Below are 21,031 nucleotides of genomic sequence, written 5' to 3'. Positions count from 1 at the left end.
TTAGATACACGAAGTAACTCAGCGATGGGGACTCTAAAGCTTTCAATAAAATTAATGAGTACAATGTTTATGGTGATACCTCGGTAACAAAACTGGAGTGTTGGGGACATATGCAAAAGAGGACGGGTGCTAGACTGAGGAAGCTACGAAGAGAAGTGAAAGGAAAGTTGCTATCTGATCGAAAATCTCTGTCTGGCCGTGGCAGATTGACAGAAACTGAAATAGACCTTCTTCAGAGTTCTTATGGACTGGTCATTAGATGAACACCACCTCTGGATGATGTTACGGCAATGATAAAAGCTGTATGGGTCACCTACTCTGATCAATTGTTCGCAGATGACCATACTGTTCACAGACTTTGCCCTAAAGGAGTGGTTACCAAAAAGCAAAAGAAAGTGGTAAAATATACCGTCATAAACATTCTCTTCATGAGCCTGTTATGAATCAAATAAAACCCATTTTTAGAGACCTGAGTGACCCTGTTTTGCTTAGTAAATGTCTCATGGAGGCACTCAGAATACAAATGAAAGTTTCAGCCATTGCATATGGGAAAGATTATCCAAGAATGTTTTTGTAGGACTAAATATATTAAAAGTTGGTGTCCTAGATGCAGTAATATGTTTCAATGATTGAGTGATAGGAAGGTTGGAAGTCCTGAGAAATTTAGGCATAAAATGTGGCTCTAACATGGAAGATCAATTGCTTGTATGTGACAGACAATGGGTGCACAAAGCTGAAAGATTCTATCTTCAAGTTACCAAAGAAGCAAGAAGTGCTAAAAGGAATGCGAAGAGGAAGCTTGCAGATGAAGAACTGCTGCAGGATGAAGAGTACACGTCAGGAATGTTCTGAGGCACAGTTTAATTGGACTCATATCTTCAATTGCAATTTCCCAGTTAGACCTGTCTGGTATGGGTCCCACACACCTGAGCAATATTCTAGGGTGTGTCGCATGAGTGATTTGTAAGCAATCTCAACTTTGTCGACTGATTGCACTTCTGCAGTATTCTATGAATGAACCGAAGTCTACCGTCTGTTTTAGCCGTGACTGAACCTGTATGATCATTCCGTTTCATAAACCTACATAGTTTTACACCCTGGTATTTATATGAGTTGGTTGATTCCAACTGGTACATTGATATTATAGTCAAAGGGTACTATGTTTTTTGTTTTGTGAAATGCACAATTTGACATTTCTAAACACTTAAAGCAAGTTGCCAATTTTTGCACCACTTTGAAATCTTATCAAGATTTGACTGAATATTGATACTGTAGCTTTCAGACAGTACATCATTATAGATAACTGCATCATCTGCAAAAAGTCTGAGATTACTTTTAATATTGTCTACAAGGTCATTAATATACAACATGTACAGTATGGGTCCAAACACACTTCCTTTTGATACACCTGAAGTTACTTCTACATCTCATGATGGCTCTCCGTCTTAGATAGCGTGCTGCTTCCTCCCTACTAAAAAGTTCTGTCACAAATTTCACTTGATACCCCATGTGATCAATCCTTTGACAATAAGTAGGTGTGGTAGTGAGTCAAATGCTTGTCAGAAATCATCTCTACCTGACTTGCTTGGCACAAAACTTTCAGTATGTCATGTGAGAAAAGTGTGAGTTGGGTTTAACATGACCAATATTTTCGGAATCTGTGCTGACTGGCATTGAAGAGGTCATTCTGTTCGCGATACATCATTACGTTTGACCTCAGAAGCTGTTCTAATATTCTACAACAAATCGATGTCAAGGATATCGTAAAGTAGTTTTGTGGATCACTTCTACCACCCTTCTTGTAGACGGGTGTGGCCTGTGCTTTTTTCAAAGAACTGGACACAGTTAGAAGAGGGACTAACTCAGTTGCAAATTCAGTATAGAATCTGACAAGAATTTTACTGTACTCTGGAGCTTTGTTCAATTTCAATTATTTTAGCTGTTTCTCAACACCACTGACACTAATACTTTTCATTCATCATTACAGTGGCATGAGGATTAAACTGGGGCAATTCACCTGGGTTTTCCTCTGTAAAGGAACATTTGAAAGTGGAGTTAAGCATTACATCTTTTGCTCTGTTACTGTCAATTTCAGTTCCAGTCTCATTCACTAGGCGCTGGACACTAACCTTGGTGCTGTTGACAGCCTGTACAAATGACCAGAATTTCTTTGGTTTTTGCAAAATATCATTTGACTATATTCTGCTACGGTAGTCTTTGAAGGGGTCATGCATTGCTCTCTTGACAGCCCTATACTTCATTTTACATCTATTATGTAGTAATCCCAGTTTCTTTAGAATTTTCTTTATACCTCGGTGGTTCCATCCCATTACGATCGTTCAGTTATCCACACTGTTGGTTGTGAAAGTACGGAATAGGCTGCCCCTCTTCAGGAATGACAGTTTTGTGTGGCCTCTACACAGATATTGCTCCATTGTGGTTGCACCAGCAGTGTAGCCCTCTGCTTCATTGAGGCATCCACGTTGCTTCACGTCAGTAAGGCCCATTGTGCATATGGGGAAAGGTTTTCATAAAACAATATTAGAACTTCACTACACTAGATCTTCAGTATTTACAATATGTACTGAGGACCTAATAATATTTTACTAAAAAAAATTAATAGGGGACTTGACAATGGCCTAAGTCAGAATCTGGACAATAGCATGAAATACATAAATAAAAATAAATGTTAACTTTTGGATTCATCATGAAGTTTTTCAAAGAGTAAATGGGCTGTGGACCCAATATCAAAGAAAATCATTGCAGTTTCCATGAACTTCTTCAGGACAGTGAGAGTAAATAGAATTTGGGTTTGTATGTTAGAGATTTTGAATAGGCGGGAGTGGTGACAGGATGAGCGGTAAGATCATTGAGCTACGTGGATTGATTGATTAATTGATTCATCTGTAGAACAATATACATTGCATGGATGTCATCCTGGCGGGTAATAAACAAAATAGCAGGGAAGCATAAAAACAGACAAGAAATTCCAATAGTGCCAGAAAAATTAAATGAAATTTTTGTTAACAGTACTAAGTTCGAAGCTACTGCTACCTCTGCACCAGATGATGCAACTTCTGAAAGTTTTACCTACAACATTCCTGACCTAAATAACTTATCCTTTAAATGGAAACAGGTGACCTGCCAAACTGTATACAAAGTTGTCACAAACCTACATGGCTCATACAGTGAAGATCTCTATGGCATCTCCAACACCATCTTGAAACAAATAATTGATATTATTGTTGCCCCTCTTACCTTTCTGATCAATAGTACTTTTACAGCTGGAAAATTTCCTGAGGTCCTGAAGGCTACTATTGTTATCCCAATCTATGAAAAAGAAGAAAAAACAAACCTGAAAGTTACTGTCCAATATCTCTCATACCTATATTACCCAAGATAATAGAATGCTGCATTAAAACACAACTTTGCAACTACTTTGCTGAACAAAATCTTTTTTCCTCCTCGCTCTTTGGTTTTAGGTCAGGATTGTCTACAATAAATGCAGTAGAAACTCTTGTGACAGACATACTTGATGGGTTTGAGAACAATCCCATCACTTGTGCTGTACTACTAGATCTGAGTAAAGCATTTGATACTGTATCCCATGAAATACTAATAAATAAACTAGAGTGCTATGGTGTAAAAAATAACGAACTGGCATTAATCAGATCATACCTGACAAACATAACTCAGGTAGCTATAGTAAATAGCCAGCAATCAAATGCCCTACCAGTTGTAAGAGGCGTGCCACAAGGTTCAGTGCTTGGACCTTTTCTCTTCCTGAAAGGATGGATGGATATTAGTGTTTAACATCCCGTCGACAACAAGGTCATTAGAGACGGAGCGCAAGCTTGGGTGAGGGAAGGATGGGGGAAGGAAATCGGCCGTGCCCTTTCAAAGGAACCATCCCGGCATTTGCCTGAAGCGATTTAGGGAAATCACGGAAAACCTAAATCAGGATGGCCGGAGACAGGATTGAACCGTCGTCCTCTGGAATGCGAGTCCAGTGTGCTAACCACTGCACCACCTCGCCCGGTCGTTTTTTCTCTTCCTGGTATACATGAATGATTTGCCTACTTTCATGCTTTACAAGTCAATAATATATGCTGACGACACAACCCTGATTACCTCAGATAACAAATTGGAGGAAGTGAAGAAACAAACAAAAGTAATGCTTGAAAAGTCTACCATATGGCTCCACAGTAACAAGCTGATACTCAACAGTAGCAAGACTGAAACTATGTATTTGTTCTTGCACAATCTACAGGGAAAATTAAATGAGTCTGACTCTGTAAGACTTCTAGGAATCCACCTGGACCAAAAATTAACATGGAACACCCACGCGGGACTGTTATGTACCAGACTATTTAGAGTAGTCTTTTTGTTAAGGAAACTAAAAACATTAGTTAGCAGAAAACAACTTTTATCTTCTTATTATGCCTTCTTTGAATCTCACTTACAGTACAGAATAAAATTATGGGGCAACTCAACTGGTGCTCAGACAGTGTTCATGTGGCAGAAGAAAGCAATTAGAGCAATTACAGGTATTAAAAGCCAAGAATCATGTCGAAAGCACTTTAAGGAACTTAACATCTTAAGATTACCTTCTCTGTATATAAAAACGTGTCTTCTTTCCATAAAAAAACAAATAAATACCTTACCATCCAGAACAGATGTTCATTCGCATGATACCAGATATAAAAACAATCTTGATGTAGACTTTACTAGGCTATCTAAGGTCCAAAGTAGCTTTCAGCAAACAGGATTAAAATTATATAACAAGTTACCACAATCACTGAAAGACCTACAAGGTGATGCCTTCAAGAAGCAGCTGCCCAAATTGTTAGCTGATAAGTGTATCTATGATGTAAAGGAATTAGAATGTAGTAGAGAGTGAGAGTACCTATGATGTCAAGGAATTGGAATGTAGTAGAGAGTAACTATGACATTAAGGAATTATAATGTAGAGAATAACTCTTTATCCTCATGTGATGTAATCTGAATGTATATAGTTTCCCAATTTTAGATTTACTATCAAATGTAATGTCAAAACTGTCTATTTCAACAAATGTTGGCTAATGACAAGTAATAAATAAATAAATATATTTCTACAACATTTCTTATAAAATAAACATATCTCTTTACAGTACATATAGCTCCTATACTTAGTTAGCCTATACTTTTTTAATCATGTCAAGTATACGAATGCTGTTTTTTTCTGTGTCAGGCACTGGTGTGGTCAGTTGTGCTTGATGCATGTTGTGAGGTTATTTTAGGCTGGGTTGGATTTTGTTATGTGGATGGTAGTTTCTAACATTGTTAGCCTACTGTTTCTTTCCAGTTTCAACTTCTCACGCTTAAGCTGCTTACTTTGTGTGGTGAGATCCTGGTATTTTCATACATTTTATGTTTTGTAAATTCTGGTTTAATAGCCTTCTCATGTTATATGCGAGCTTTTTCATGTGTTACTTGGTAGTATAAATTGTAGGTGTGAGTTGGCAGTATAATGTTTCTCATACAGTTATCGCGTATGTTGTGATGGTATCCGGCAATTCAGTTACCCTTTCTAGGTTAAGTGAAAGCGTCTATCCTGGTTTTCGATTCTGATTCTGTTATGGCTTTGATATTGTGAGCTCATAGTCAGAAATCGTTACAACCAGTTGCAGTGTTCCACATCCATAACTAATCAAACAACCAGTTGCAATGTTCTACATCAGTAACTAATAAAAGCAATATAGTCGTTTTTGCTAGTTGTCATAGTTCTCTCGTTCTTTTCTTCTCCTTAGGAACCGAAATGATTTCGTAATCGACAATATGTTCATTTTTCTCTCGAGGCATTCTAACATTGTGGTTGATAGTTTTATCCCTGATTTTTGCATCAGAATATATAACTTCATTCTGGGCCCTAGATTGGGCTGCGCAGTTTATATGCGTCTATTTTTACTATATTGGCTGTGAAGTGCAGAGTTCATTCTAAATTCACCCTTATTCAGCTATAAGATCGTCATGTAAGTACCCTACCATTTTTGTCGGTAGCTAGAGGAATCATTGTAAAGAGGCACGTATTATACCTCACAATGTCCAAAATGTTGGTGATAGTTTCTGTGTACTTCCAAATGTGATTAATGCACCGTGACGAACTCTTCGCACATTACCTCTCGGTTCTCATTGCAGTAGCACATCAAACTACATACAGCACTTTAACTTTCAAAGCTAAAGCAGAATCTAAAAATTGTTAAAACTGTAGCAGCACTAGTACGAATTCCGCTTTATCTGTCGTCCAAGAGTTTTATTTGTGTTGACGAAACAGGAGAAATGAGCAATAACGACAACTTTCAAAGGCCATTTTACCACTGTCAGCACTGTGTGACTGTGACAACGCAGGATTCATTTGTCACTATCTGCAGTACGCAGTTTGATATCGACCAAACTCGAGCAAAATAGTCCAGCAAATCACGAGCGAGCATTCAGGCCGGCATAAAATGGCCGCCGCGTAGGAGTTTGTGTGTTGACAGATCAGAGTAAGCATGGCTGTAGCGTTCCATAGCCGGTGCGGCGATAGAGTGACGCTGATAAATAGTAATAGAACAGCAGTCAGAAACTTTTCAGAGTTTAATAACGGGTTGGTGCTGAGCAGTCAGCCTCTTGCAGACAATCAGCTTTTTCAAGTTCGCATTGATAAGAAGGTCTGTTGAGCATTGTGAAAACCAATTTTTATGGCTTTTTAATAATGCCGTTTCTGCTGCAGTAGCTTATTCTGTCCATAAAACCTCATACATTTAAAAAAAATCATGTAGTTCTTCTGACGGGCCGGTTTTACTGGTTTGTTTTGTTCAATGTTCACTTGCCAATCGGTGCTGTGCGTTTATTTCTTTGTTGGCTTTTGCGATGTGTACAGTAAATCAATACTAATGCAAATTTATGTAAATTGTCAACATCTTGCCATGTATGTCATTGAGAACGAAACTGTAAAACTGACTCGTTGAACATCATATCGAGAAGTCGCATTTATGATTTAATAAACATGCAAATAAGTAAACATTACATCTTGAACAATAAGAATACTTAGATGTTACCTACTTTTGTGTTACGCAGCAGTTTTTCACCCAAGACCCGCAGTGATTTGTATAATTTATTAAACTTATTCGTTGTGCAGAATGCATTCTATCCTATTGCACATTCATTTGTGTGACATGGTATCTGTCGTTTCGGTACTGTCCATCACATAAAAATTTTCGTGACAGTGTATACGGCAGCAGTGCCCTAGAACGTAAAACATCCAATGCATTTCCGCGCAATAAAAACTTCAGCAGCTGTACGATTTAGCATCGTACAAATTATTACTGCTATGTACAAATAATGGTTTATATAATTTCGAAACTAATTGAAATGTTTGTTATTCCAATTATCAAGAAAGACTTATTTCATTAACAATGTTTTGACCTCATTGCCACTCACATATACAAACTATGAAGCGTATATTTTGTTCAGACATCCGTCAGTGAAAATTAGAGAGATTATCGACATAGCAGTTTTATTTATTTATTTTTTTTGACAAGGGCTATCAAAAGAGAATAAACGTTTAGTTTTTACTTTAGGTTTTTTGTACAGCATAATTCCTGCCCTTTTTCCAGCACGTAGTCACAATCTTTGTGACAGCACAGCTGCAAATTACACTTCTAATAAGATAAATAGATGCATAAGATAAGGCACCCATTTGAGTCACAAATGTAAAACTGTTTTGTCTGTCAGATTAGTTTGTCTTTTCAGTAGAGTTCTCATTTAGGCCCAGTTCTAGGAATATACATCAGGATAGTAACCACAGTGTGAGTTAAAGTATCTTCTAATGTAAAAGAAATAAAAATGTATTTGTCAGCCTTTGAATTCATCCTGGCCAGTTCTGCAAGTATTGTATATTCACAGTTGCATAACCCATTTGTGAAGTATTCCTGCTGCATCTGTGAATCCAATTGTTTCTCACATACAATTTGCCAGCCAGTAGGTTGTGCTTTGGTTTGGATAGAACATTGCAGTATTGCCATTCTAATTTGACCTGTGACGTTTATTGCTGTTGATTTCCCTTCCCAGCAGTTTTTAATATCTATGTGGATGAGTTCATAGTAAGCTGGGAACAAACTTTGTGTGTGGTATAACGCTCTCACCACAGTATAGATTAAGTAATATCTTAAATGCAGACAATGTTGTTATTGCACAATAGACAGGAGATAATTTACAAAGGAGGCTACACAGCTTAAGAAATGTAGTAGAAGGGTATGGACTGAAAATACCTCTACATAATTGAAAAATAGCATTTCTGGTGAAAAACATGACAAAATCAAAAACTGGAACCAGTGGTAAAATATTGGACTAGGTATCCATCTTAAGCTATCTTGGGTGTGAAATATCCCAATGTTATTGCCATTTGCAAACAAAACTTTGCAAATCCAAACTTATATGTGGAACAATTTGTAGAACACTGAAACAGAAAACTGAAACTTTATAAAACAGTGACAGTTCCGATAGTACCATATTACATGCAAGTGACACATGCATACTCTCAAAGAAAATGAGAAGGAAAATTAAGTCAGTTGAGTTGAAATATCTCAGGTTCATTGAAGACTTCATGCTGGCCTACAAAAGACGAAACACAGAAATAGGACGAGCAACAGATTTTTGAATTGGAAAGTAAAATTAAAAAATTGTCGGCTGTTGTAACCATTTAGAAAGAATGCAGCAAAATCATCTGCCTAGAATTTGGTTTTCGGAACCATCTGTGCAGCATACTCGTGAAGTGAACGTGATGATGATCACACACATATAGACCTCAAGAGAACCTTGCAAAGTGCCTACTTGACATAAGTTTTTATCAGGTGCCACACTTCTTACTTTATTACTTTTTCTGACCAATTTGTTCCTGTCTTGAATTTCTTGGCTCACTTTCCATGCTGTGGTTGAATGTTTGTGTGTCTTGTATATCAGAGTCTGTTATGGCAGTGTCCTGGTATTTTCTGAGATTGGTGAGCTATGTCATGTTCTTAATGCTTTCTTTGTACTCCAATATTTTAGTTTGTTGGGTGTCTGGGATTCTCTTGATGTAATCTTAAAGTTGGCGTGATATGTTTCCAGTCTCTTACGTGCTGTGCAGTGTTTAGCCATCTTGTATCTTACTGCACACTAGGATTTTGCTGACGATTCTTTTCTGATGGGTGACCAACATTTTTTATGCCTATAAGTTTTCTGGCTTGACAGTGTATTATTATTAATTATAATCAGTTTTCTGTGTGCGTGCAAACACACACACACACACACACACACATATATATATACTTCATGTGCATGACACATGTGGTTGGTCATCATTTGCCTGAAATGATTTAGGAAAACCTAAATTAGGATGGCCTGACACAATGTCACCATTGGTGGTGCCAAAATGAGTGCTTGAGACTAGGTCTGTGAACCCGAAACTAGTCACAAAGAAATTAAATATAAATAAATTAAATATAAATAAATTAAAAACAGTAAAAGCATGGCTGTAGAACTTCTATTTCCAAAACAACAGTTTTCCATAACAAGTGTTTTCCATGTCTCTTGTCATGTGACATATGTGAGTTTTGCTCTCATACAGGGCAGCTGGTTTCGTAACAGCCTTGTACTGAGTTTTGCATTTGCGGTGAGGGAACATTTATTGATATTGTGAGTTTTTGTGTAGGCCTTCTAGAGTTTCTCTAGACAAATTCGTTGTGCTATTGTTTCCTTCCACAACACATACATATTTTTATTTAGGTTCTTGTGAAAGTATGATCTGCAGTCTAATGCGAGGTCTGAGTGAGGTTGAAAGGCAACAGTTAGATTCTGAGTTGCGAAAACTGCCAATTGTGACAGTACATTTCTTTACACACTGCTTTCCAAATTTATGGTTATATCCTCAGCTAAACTGTAATTAAGGTGTACTGCAGCTCTTTTGCTGCATGCTGCTGTTAACAATTCTTTATCGTTGTTCATAGGCAATGAGAATTAATGAATCTGATGACTTACTTCAGCTGAATATACAAATCGATTAGTCTATTGGAGAGTGCGCAATTGATGACTATTGACGTGGCTATTACGGGTTTTAAGGTTGGTTACTGGTTTTCATGTTATTTTCCTGTGTTGTATTTTTCTCAGAATGTGACAGGATTTCTAGTTATAATGTTTTATATTACAGTGTTAGTATTGTTGCCAGTTGGTGAAGGCAACAAATGTGACTGGAGGAAAATTGGCTGTCGTGACAGACTGATCTGAAGTGTAACCTGATGTTTGTTTCAAAAACTTTGAGGTACTTTCAGAACCTCAAGATTTCAGAGGTGACGGTTAGGCAGAAACCTGAGAGTACAACAACAAAAACAACCAATTATTGATGAAATTATTTAAATGGACAAATAAAAAATCTACTCACCAAGTGGCAGCAGAACACACACATAAAAGACTGTTGTGATTGGCAAGCTTTTGGGGCCAGTGACCCCTTCTTAAGGCAGAAAGGTTGAAGGGGAAGGAAGAAGGGTGAAGGAAAAGGACTGGAGAGGGCTAGGGAAAGGGATAGATTCCGGTAAAGTCGCCCTGAATTACAGGTCGGGAGAGACTTAACATACAGGATGAGAAGGAAAGACTGATTGTCGGGGACTGCATCGGACGAGATGTGAAAACGTGAGAGCTTAAAGGTGGAAGCAGGGTAATATGCAAGACAGAGATTACTACTAAAACATCGTGCACGAGTAAATAAGAGTGAAAAGCTAAGTGCATTGCATGTAACAGAGGTGGGAGGGAGGTGGTGAAAAATACATGGAAACGAAACGAAAGATGTATAAAATTAAAACGGAGTGAAGCAAAGAGTAATTACAGTGACGAAAAGCTGAGATAGAAGAAATTAACATAAATTAAGGTCAGATGGGTGGTGAGAACCAAGGACGCGTTGTAGTTCTACTTCCCACCTGCGGAGTTCTGAGAAACTCGTGTCTGGGGGAAGAATCCAGGTGGCGCATGTGGTGGTCAACACGTGCAACCCGTAGTACAAACACCCCCCTCCTACATCGAAGTACCGAGCATTTCCTAGATTGTCTGAAATCCGTGCCCGCCCCACTCGATTGTCAGCATTGATGCCACCTTCCACTATACCACTATACCAATATCCCCCATGTACATTATCTGTCTGCTGCTGAACATTCCCTCAGTCAATGCACACCTGATTCCAAACCTATGACATCCTACCTACTCACCTTAATCAACTTTATGCTTACCAACAACTACTTAACCTTTGAGGGGCAGACATGCAAACAGATCAGGAATACGGCCATGGGAACCAGGATGGCTCCTTCCTATGCCATTCTTTTCATGGGTCACTCGGAGGGGGCTTTCCTGGGATCCATAAGCCCCCCTGGTTTGGTTTAGACACATCGATGACATCTTTACGGTATGGACTCATCGTGAGGTTGACCTGCAAAAATTCCTGGAATCTCTGAATACCTGCTCCCAATTAATTTCACACGCTCCTATTCCGAATCCCGTGCCACTTTCCGCAATGTTCGTCTTGTCCTCGCTGAAGACCAGCTACAAACTTTTGTCCACATTAGACCTACCGACAAACAGTACACACATTTTGACATTTGCCATCCTTCCCGTGTCAGACATTCCCTCCCGTACAGCCTCGGCATCCGAGGCAAATGTATTTGTTCGGATGCAGACTCTATAGCAATACACCACCATTCTCACTGCGTGTAATTACACCACCAGCCTAGTTAAAAAGCAGATTTTCCAGGGCATCACATCCAATCCTGACACTGCTGATCCCTCCACAAAAGACCTTGAGAGCACACCGTTGGGGACTCAGTATGATCCTGGTCTGGAATGCACTAATCAGCTACTTCGACTGGGCCGTGGCTTCCTAAAATTGTGCCCTGAAGTGAGATCCATTCTGTCTTAAGTTCCGCCCACCACACCTAGAATAGCTTTCCGTCACCCTCCCAGTCTCCGCAATATTCTTGTCAGACCCTATGCTCCTTCTGCATCCATCTCCCTACCCTATGGCTCCTACCCCTGTGACCGTCCCCACTGAAAGACTTGCCCTATGATCCCTTTCACCAGCCCTGTAACTGGCAAAACATATACTATCAAAGGGAGAGCAACCTGCAAAACGACATGTCATATACGATCTAGTACGTAAACACTGTTCAGCCTTTTACACCGGTGCAGCTACCACCAAATTATCAATTAGGATGAATGGACATCGGCAGAGGATGTATACTGGCGACATGCGATGTCCTGTTGCCGAGCGTGCTCTACAACATGACATTCGTGACCTCGGCACCTGTTTCACCACATGCGCCATCTGAATTCTTTCCCCGGACACCAGTTTCTCAGAACTAAAAAGGTAGGAACTAGAACTACAACACTTCCTCAGTTCTTACCACCCACCTGGCCTTAATTTACGTTAATTTCTTCAGTCTCGACATTTCTTCACAGTAACTACCCTTTTCTTCACTTTGTTTTGGTTTTCTACATCTTTCATTTCTTTCCCATCTATTTTTCACCGCCCCCTACCACCTCTGTTACGTACAATGCACTTAGCTTTCCACTCTTATTAACTAGTGCGTGATGTTTCATCAGCAATCTCTCTCTTGCATATTACCGTGTCTTCCACCTTTAAGCTCTCAGGTTTTCAAATCTCGTCCGACGCAGTCCTCGACAATCAGTTTTTCCTTCTCATTCCGTACGGTAAGTCTCCCGTGACCCGCAGTTCTAGGTGACTTTCCTGAAATCTACCCCTTTCCCTAGACCTCTCCAGTCCTTTTCCTTCACCCTTCTTCCTTCCTCTTCAACCCTTCTGCCTGAAGAAGAAGCCACTGGCTCCGAAAACTTGCCAATCACAACAGTCTTTTATGTCATGCTGTCACTTGATGAGTAGACGTTTTATTTATCCAGATTAAATTTTATGACAGTTTATTTATATTACAGCATTGTGCACAATGGTTCATTATGCAGCCACAAATGGGGGGGGGGTTGAAAAAAATATGTTAATTTTTTTTTATTCAGTTCTCAATTTCAGTTGATGTATTATATGCCACGCATATTATTCGCATGGCTTTCTCACTTCACTGGCACCAGTTGCAACCCTCTGCCACTAGAGAGCTCTGCATTATAGCGTGTTAGTGTAATGCGACTTTGTCTGTGGGTGAGAAGCAGCGTGCTGTAATAGTGTTTCTAATTTCGAACACATGAAGCGCCTCCTCTTTAAAGGGAGGTTTACTATCTTTGGCCCCAAAAAGGTGTGTCCTTTGAGAATTTTTTTCTCGGGATGTGTGTTAGATATCAATGTCAAATTTGGCCAAAATGTTTATTGATATTTCCTCTACAAACAGGAATTTTTTCGACCTGAAATATCGAAGAGCAATGCCGAAAGTGCTGTCAGAATGAAACAAAATTTCGATGTAGACTTCCACGCGCGGTATGTCACAGGTCAACCGGCTCGTCAAAAATCAAAATTGAGTTGACGTTAGCGAAGTATATAAGATTCGTAGGAGTTGTACCTCGCTTCAGTTATTTGGACCATAGGAAACAAAATGGTGGCTATTTGAAAAAATTTGGGTTTTTCATCGATTTTTTTTTTTTTTTTTTTTTTTTTTTTTTTTTTTTTTTGTACTTCGTCGGCCAAGTAAAAATATTTATAGTTGGTGGATCGGAATAAAAGTGGTACAACTCTTAGACAATTTAGTTAGCTTCGTTGGAAACAAAGAATCACGTCAATCGTTTCAGTAGATTTGAAGTTGTTGTTGTTGTTGTCTTCAGTCCAGAGACTGGTTTGATGCAGCTCTCCATGCTACTCTATCCTGTGCAAGCTTCTTCATCTCCCAGTACGTACTGCAACCTACATCCTTCTGAATCTGCTTAGTTATTCGTCTCTTGGTCTCCCTCTACGATTTTTACCCCCACACTTTCCTCAGATACTAAACTTCTGATCTCTTGGTGCCTCAGAACGTGTCCTACCAACCGATCCCTTCTTCTAGTCAAGTTGTGCCACAAACTTCTCTTCTCCCCAATCCTATTCAGTACCTCCTCGTTAGTTATGTGATCTACCCATCTAATCTTCAGCATTCTTCTGTAGCACCACATTTCAAAAGCTTCTATTCTCTTCTTGTCCAAACTATTTATCCTCCATGTTTCACTTCCATACATGGCTCCACTCCATACAAATACTTTCAGAAATGACTTCCTGACACTTAAATCTATACTCGATGTTAACAAATTTCTCTTCTTTCCTTGCCATTGCCAGTCTACATTTTATATCCTCTCTGCTTCGACCATCATCAGTTATTTTGCCCCCCAAATAGCAAAACTCCTTTACTACTTTAAGCGTCTCATTTCCTAATCTAATTCCCTCAGCATCACCCGACTTAATTAGACTACATTCCATTATCCTCATTTTGCTTTTGTTGATGTTCATCTTATACCCTCCTTTCAAGATACTGTCCATTCCGTTCAACTGCTCTTCCAGGCCCTATGCTGTCTCTGACAGAATTACAATGTCATCGGCGAACCTCGAAGTTTTTATTTCTTCTCCATGGATTTTAATACCTACTCCGAATTTTCCTTTTGTTGACTTTACTGCTTGCTCAGTATACTGATTGAATAACATTGGGGAGAGGCTACAACCCTGTCTCACTCCCTTCCCAACCACTGCTTCCCTTTCGTGCCCCTCGACTCTTTATAACTGCCATCTGGTTTCTGTACAAATTGTAAACAGCCTTTCGCTCCCTGTTTTTTACCCTTGCCACCTTTAGAATCTGAAAGAGAGTATTCCAGTCAACATTGTCAAAAGCTTTCTCTAAGTCTACAAATGCTAGAAACGTAGGTTTGCCTTTCCGTAATCTTTCTTCTAAGATAAGTCGTAGTGTCAGTATTGCTTCACGTGTTCCAATATTTCTACGGAATCCAAACTGGTCTTCCCTAAGGTCGGCTTCTACCAGTTTTTCCATTTGACTGTAAAGAATTCGTGTTAGTATTTTGCAGCCATGATGTATTAAACCATACCGCGTGATAAAAAAAGGTAATTTCGAGAAAAATGCGTCTGAAGTTTTGACTTCATATAAAGGCAATATTATGCAACTTATGTTCAATCTGCTATTCCGGGTCCATAAAATAGTCCTTCCTCTTCCTCAGTGAGGGCGTTCTGCCCGACCTGCTCCATGCTATGCTGTTCCAGAGCTGCTTGTATGGCTGGTGACAAACGGTTTTTGGCTGGTCGAATCCGGTGGTCATCTGAATGCTTGGCGAACTGCGCCAAATAGAGTCCCAGGGTGAAGTCCATCATTGTCACGGTCTTCAGAATTGCTGAATACCCTTCGTTGAAGCTGCTCACTGCCAGGAAAGTCACAGTCTTTGCACCAGAATGCAAATGCTTGGGGGCTAACTTCCAAACACACACGTTCAAACTTTTATTTGAATTTTGTGTGTTTCCTCCCAAGCATCGGTACAATAACTGGTCCTCTGAAAGAAAAAAAAAAAAATGGTGCATTAAAAAGGCCGATTTCAGGCAGGTGCATTTTTTTGTTGAACCGCAAATAACAAACATTTCTGTTCCGTATTCGGGAAAACCATTTCAGGGATGGATTCTAAACACTTTTATGGATCCAAAAATGCAATTTAAAAAAAAATAGATTTTTGGGCCAGAAGACAGTAAACCTCCCCTTAAGTGTGATAATGCTGACCACACAAGAGCTCAGCAACATTTGCATTCATAAATTCTCCTCCGTCCAGTCCCGACTTTGCCCCATCCGATTTTCATCATTTCCAAAACTCGGAGAATTTCTCGTTGATAGTGAGCTGGCTGGTGTGGCCGATAGGCTCTAGGCGCTCCAGTCCGGAACCACGCGGCTGCTGCGGTCGCAGGTTCGAATACTGCCTAGGGCACGGATGTGTGTGATGTCCTTAGGTCAGTTAGGTTTAAGTGGTTCTGAGATTAGGGGACTGACGACCTCCTTGATTGTGACGAAGTGGTGGGGTTGTGGTTTTGTCAACACAGTCAGACATTCTACAGTGAATGAATCAGCAAATTGGTCTCTTGTTGGGAGAAATGTGTTTGTTGCCAGTGTGTGACTTTTGAGAAATAAATATGTGGACATGGAGGATAAAGTTACAGAATGTTAATAAAGTTTAAAAAGCTTTAATAATTTTTACGTAAAAATTTTGGAGGCATCGGTTGGTTCATCAGAAGTGTCTGATTCCAACTGTCTGCTTTGAATCGTGATGTAATGGTGTGGTGTTGTGTGACATAACTACAGTGTTACGTGTGTGTGTCGGTTGTGTTTGTAAATGTCACGGTGTATCAGATGGTGCACTCAGGTGGTGGTTATTGACGTGCCAAGTTTAAAGTGTGGTATTAGATTTGCTCGGGTTTTGGTTGTCATCGTGCTAAAGTGGTTTTGCGTTTAGGTTGTCGGTGTGGTAACGTGGGTTGTAGAAGTGTTTTCGGTGGGTTGTTAAGGTTTTTTTTTTTTTTTTATTTGCCGTTTTTGTTAGGTCTGATTAGTTTGATGTTTGTTGTGTGAAAAGAAGTATAATTATTTTCATTGCTTTTTAGTTAAGTATGGGTACGGCAGTGGAGTTTGTGAGTGAGTCTTGTAGGAGACGTTTCTGTGCACGCGTGCCTGTGGCCGCGAACATTGATGGCGTTGCCAGAGGTTTTGTTGCCAAGTAATTTTTGTTTTGGTTTTATTCTGTAGTAATTGTGGTGTTTTGTCTGTTGCATATTTATGGTAGGTCAGTTGGGCTTCAACTCATTTAGTGAATATGGGGTATTTGGTTTTTTGAGTTGTTGGCGTTTTGGTTCGGTGTTCTAGGTGTTGAGTTTTTGGTATCAGTAGTTGCAGTTGATCTATATGGTCAAGAGAAATGTCAGATTACTGTGGTTTTGTTGGTGTAGTGGAATGTTGTAATTTAAATTTTTTTTACATTAATTGTTTTAGTATGGAGCAACATTTTTTTAAATACGTGTAGTTGTATATTTAGCTTGTCCCTACCCTAAACCCCCAGTTTCCCACAGTTGTCCTGTTACTTTCATTTTATTTTTGGTGCGAGATGTTATGTCATTTTTATTTTTGTTTGAGTTTGCCGACGTGTGTACGTAGTGATGTCGTCGCCGTATTGTATATGCTGGAAGTAGCTGTTTCCACCTTATTCTTGACGTCGTGGGTCAAAGCAGTCTGTGGAATCGGCTACTCCTTTGATGCCCTTTAGTTTCCAGTGTGCCTCGTAATTTGATACACTTGAAATCGTGACATTTACCGAAAGCTCTTTCCTCGTCGGTCTGATCTGACTCATTTTGTCGTGTTCGCTTCCCACAGTTCATCGAGCAAACAGCACCGAATGCAGAAGAGGAGTCATAAGTAAACTTTTACCACATCCTCACTTAAAACCTGTATTTTCCCACTGTAGTTTGATATATTCAAGTCTTTAATAGGTTTGAAGGCATTAATAACAGTAACATCTGCTCTCAAAAACACCAATTGGTGGTTACGTTCGATTGTATTAATTCGCAGTCGTACTGATTCCTAGCGTCACTAGTCAAAGATGAATTCGTCGTGTTTCTCAATATTTTCCTTCTGTGAAGTAAGCCAGAGCCTGGATGCTCTCAGATTTGGAGCCCCTAGACTGACGGATCCACTGTTTGGAGGACTGTATCGAATGCGTGTGCCTTATGCTGTTCCAGATACGCGAGGATTGATCTCCGTGGCCTGTAAAACTAGTGTGTGTGAGGGACAGGTCACAAAGGTGTCAATTGTCACTTCAAAAACGTAAAGTTATGTAATTACTTTTTTGTTTCTTTGTAGTTACTTGTCTGCAGTCCTTGTGCACACTGAAATCTCCTCACTACAATACTGTAGCGTGTCGGTAGAGTAGCTAAACGAAATGGCCCTGTCTGTCAAAGTGGAGACGGGTTCGCCAGTCCAGTTAATTTCGGCTCGTGTGGTGGCATGCGACTGTCTTGTCACGTGAGGGTTTCAGTTTGTAGTAGAACTACAGAATTCTTCCTAAAAGAAACAAAAAATAATAATTTTGTAACTTTAGTTTTTTGACTCTGTAATTAAGACTTCGACAACCACTTTGTACACTGTCAAGTAGAAGTAAAATCATCTAAAAGTTAATTAAATTTGCCTGTATTAACAGAAACAGGAAGACTAGGCATCATAAATCATTAAAATAGGCAGGCAAAATGCATTGTAAACGCCTAAAATAGGCAATAAAAATAAATATATATAAACTGTGGAAACTCCAGGATGGAAAACAATAGTATTAGGAAAAGGATAGATTGGTACTCACCAAATAACGGAGTCTGTGAGTCGCAGACAGGCGCAGTTGCTGCCGTGCCTTTACCGCACGGCACCCCACTCGTCACCGTCGCCACCACCTTCCTCTACACCGACATCCCCAGTGCCCGCAGTTTTACGCTATTCGGCACTACGTTTTCCGTCGATCCGACCGACTCTGAACCTCCGGCCTCGTTCCCGTTCGCTGTGACCGACTGTATTGTCGCTCGCAATTACTTCTCTGAAGGCACCGTGTACAAACGAGTCTGTGGTACAGCAGTGGACTGTCGCGTGTTACCGGCCTATTTGTGAGCCGTCCAGAGCAATCCTCTGTAACTACCTAGAATAAACTGCTCCCTCGATAAAGATTCACTGACGGTAACTTCAAGATCTGTGCAGAAGGTGAAGACACCTTCTACACATTCCTGCAGAACCTCCCCCATTCAGTTCAGCTGTTCCTGTCAATCCGTGAAGCCACCTTCCTCAATGTCGACCTCCGTTTCGAGGACACCTACGTCGGTACCTCTGCCTGCATCGAGCCTGCCGACTGACAGTAATACCTCCACCTCGACAGCTGCCACCCACCTTATTCCGAGAAGTCCCGTACGTACAGCCTAACCTCCGGTGGCCATCGCACCCGTAGTGTCTAGCATTTCTTCTCGGAATATGCCGTGGGTCTCACCGGAGCCTTCGCGGACCAAAATTACCCTCCGGACATGGATTGGAAACACGTCTCCTGTGCCCTGCCTCTTCGGTCACCCTCCACCTCCCGACGTCCCACCGTCCGCTTACAGAAGAGCGTTCCCCTCGTGACTCGGTACCGTTCGGGACTGGAGCAACCAAAACACTCTCTCCTCCATTGTTTCGACTATCTCTCGTGGTGCCCTGAAATCGAGAATGTCCCGCCCATTAGCCTTCCCACCTCTCCGACGGTATTATTCGGACGCCCACCGACCCTACGCGATATCCTAGTCCGCCCCCACTCGACCCCACCTGCTGACCCGTCGCCTCGTGGCTCGTATCCCTGTAATTGACGTAGATGCGAGGCCAGTCCTGTGCTTCCTCCCGCACCACCTACTCCAGTCCGCTCACCGGCACCACCTATCCCGTCCGAGGCAGGCCTACCTGCGAAACTGATCACGTGATTCACAAACTGAGCAGCAACCACTGTGTGGCATTCTACGTGGGCACGGCAATTGACAGGCTGTCTGTCAGCGGGCAAACTGCAGCCGAGGAACGGTCGGCTAACCCGGTCGACGAGTGAGCTGCCCGACACGACATTCTTCATTTTAATGACAACTTGACAGTGGGTGCCGTCTGGTTCCTTCCTACAGACGCTAGCTTTTCTGAATTGTGCCGGTCAGACGTTGGAAATATAACATACTGCGTATAAAATTGTATGAAAGTTTTCAGAAAAGCAACTGACATAATACTGACCTGTCCAGAATTCGAAAAATAATACTGGTATAGATAACTACTGTCGAGGAAAAGTAATGCTAGAGGAGGATGCCCTGTTACAGCCTCCATTTGGACAGCTGGTCAAATAGTGAAATATCCAGATTTTTGCAGCACTCAGATGTGGCAGTGTCAGGCTGTACTGTAAAGAGAGGGCAGGCGTATTAGTCTGGGAGGTTCCGCTCGACCACATCCGACCGCCACGAGGGAGTGCCGCCGTATTGTGCACCGAGCACAACGTAACCTAGCTTCACACCTGTGCCTGCCGTACGAGAAAAAGTAACGGAGCCCCGGAGACATTCCGTGTCGTCCCGCGCTAATTCTCAGACGCGAGTGGTATCCGGACCGGGGAGTTACCGTCCGATTAGTGTGCTGCCGTTAACACCTCGGCTGTGTTTCGAGTATTGCCACGAGTGGGGAGTACGGGTGGCCGACAGTGCCGAGTTTCGTTCGGCACCGAATTGCGGTTCTCCACCGTCCCGGAGGTCCGCGTCCGACGAGTGTGTTGGCGACCGGGGGAGAGGCGGCGCGGCGTTACTCTTGGCGCCACGGCGTGGTCGGCTGCCGGGTGTGACTTGAGCTCACAGCTGGTGGCGAACGAGGGAACTCTGAGGCGACACGGTACGTGACGTATATCCCGCACCCCCGCACGTTACCTGTCGTGCGACAGTATACGTTCTCGACATTTTTCCGGTGGGACTGTACTGGTCCGCACGTTCCGCACTTACCTGTGCAATGTCAGAGTTATGCCGGGGTACTCTGACGGCCGGACAGCTCCCCAAATCTGCCATCGGTAGAACGCGTGTGGATCTGCTCGGATGTCATCTCCAGAGAAGAGAATTTGTGGTGCCTTTTCCAGTTGAATCGGTGCCTGTATCTGAGCCACTCTCTCGACCCGAGAAATTTCATTTCCTTTCTCCGTCTACACAGATACTCTGCAAGCCACTGTACGGTGTGTGGGGAGGGTACCCTTTACCACTACTATAGTTGAATTCTTTTATCTTGGCAGTTCGCGCGTGCCCGCCCAGGCGTGGGAGATTGCTGTCTTGCCAGTTGCAAACAACGCACGCGCCAAGAGAAGCAGCACCATAGTACAGTATAGTTCGCTAACTTACGTTTAGGGGGGAGCACGCAGTTTATGAAGTAGAGCCACCACGGCCGCCTTAACCCTTTCCCTGCTACAGAGACGTGCTCCCCGCATTTTGTCACCACTGCACTGCTCGCCTGTGCTAGCACAT

The 21,031-nt window shown here is 41.4% G+C and overlaps 1 protein-coding gene and 1 non-coding gene across 2 annotated transcripts in view; one reads left to right on the top strand and one right to left on the bottom strand.

Annotated features, from left to right (window-relative positions):
* Positions 1–3,963: 3,963 nt before the first annotated feature.
* Positions 3,964–4,036, bottom strand: Trnaa-cgc. Its single transcript has one exon. It is a non-coding gene; the product is annotated as a tRNA-Ala (tRNA).
* A 2,453-nt stretch (positions 4,037–6,489) lies between these two features.
* LOC124720189 (neuralized-like protein 4) overlaps positions 6,490–21,031 on the top strand; it is a 296,164-nt gene continuing 281,622 nt past the window's right edge. Inside the window, 1 exon segment of the mRNA XM_047245512.1 lies at positions 6,490–6,689. Within this exon segment, the coding sequence (XP_047101468.1) occupies positions 6,531–6,689 (159 nt within the window). The 5' untranslated portion in view covers positions 6,490–6,530.

This window comes from Schistocerca piceifrons, chromosome 11, assembly GCF_021461385.2.
Source record: "Schistocerca piceifrons isolate TAMUIC-IGC-003096 chromosome 11, iqSchPice1.1, whole genome shotgun sequence".
NCBI classification, from domain to species: Eukaryota; Metazoa; Arthropoda; class Insecta; order Orthoptera; family Acrididae; genus Schistocerca; species Schistocerca piceifrons.
This window is presented reverse-complemented; position numbering and strand designations above follow the sequence as displayed.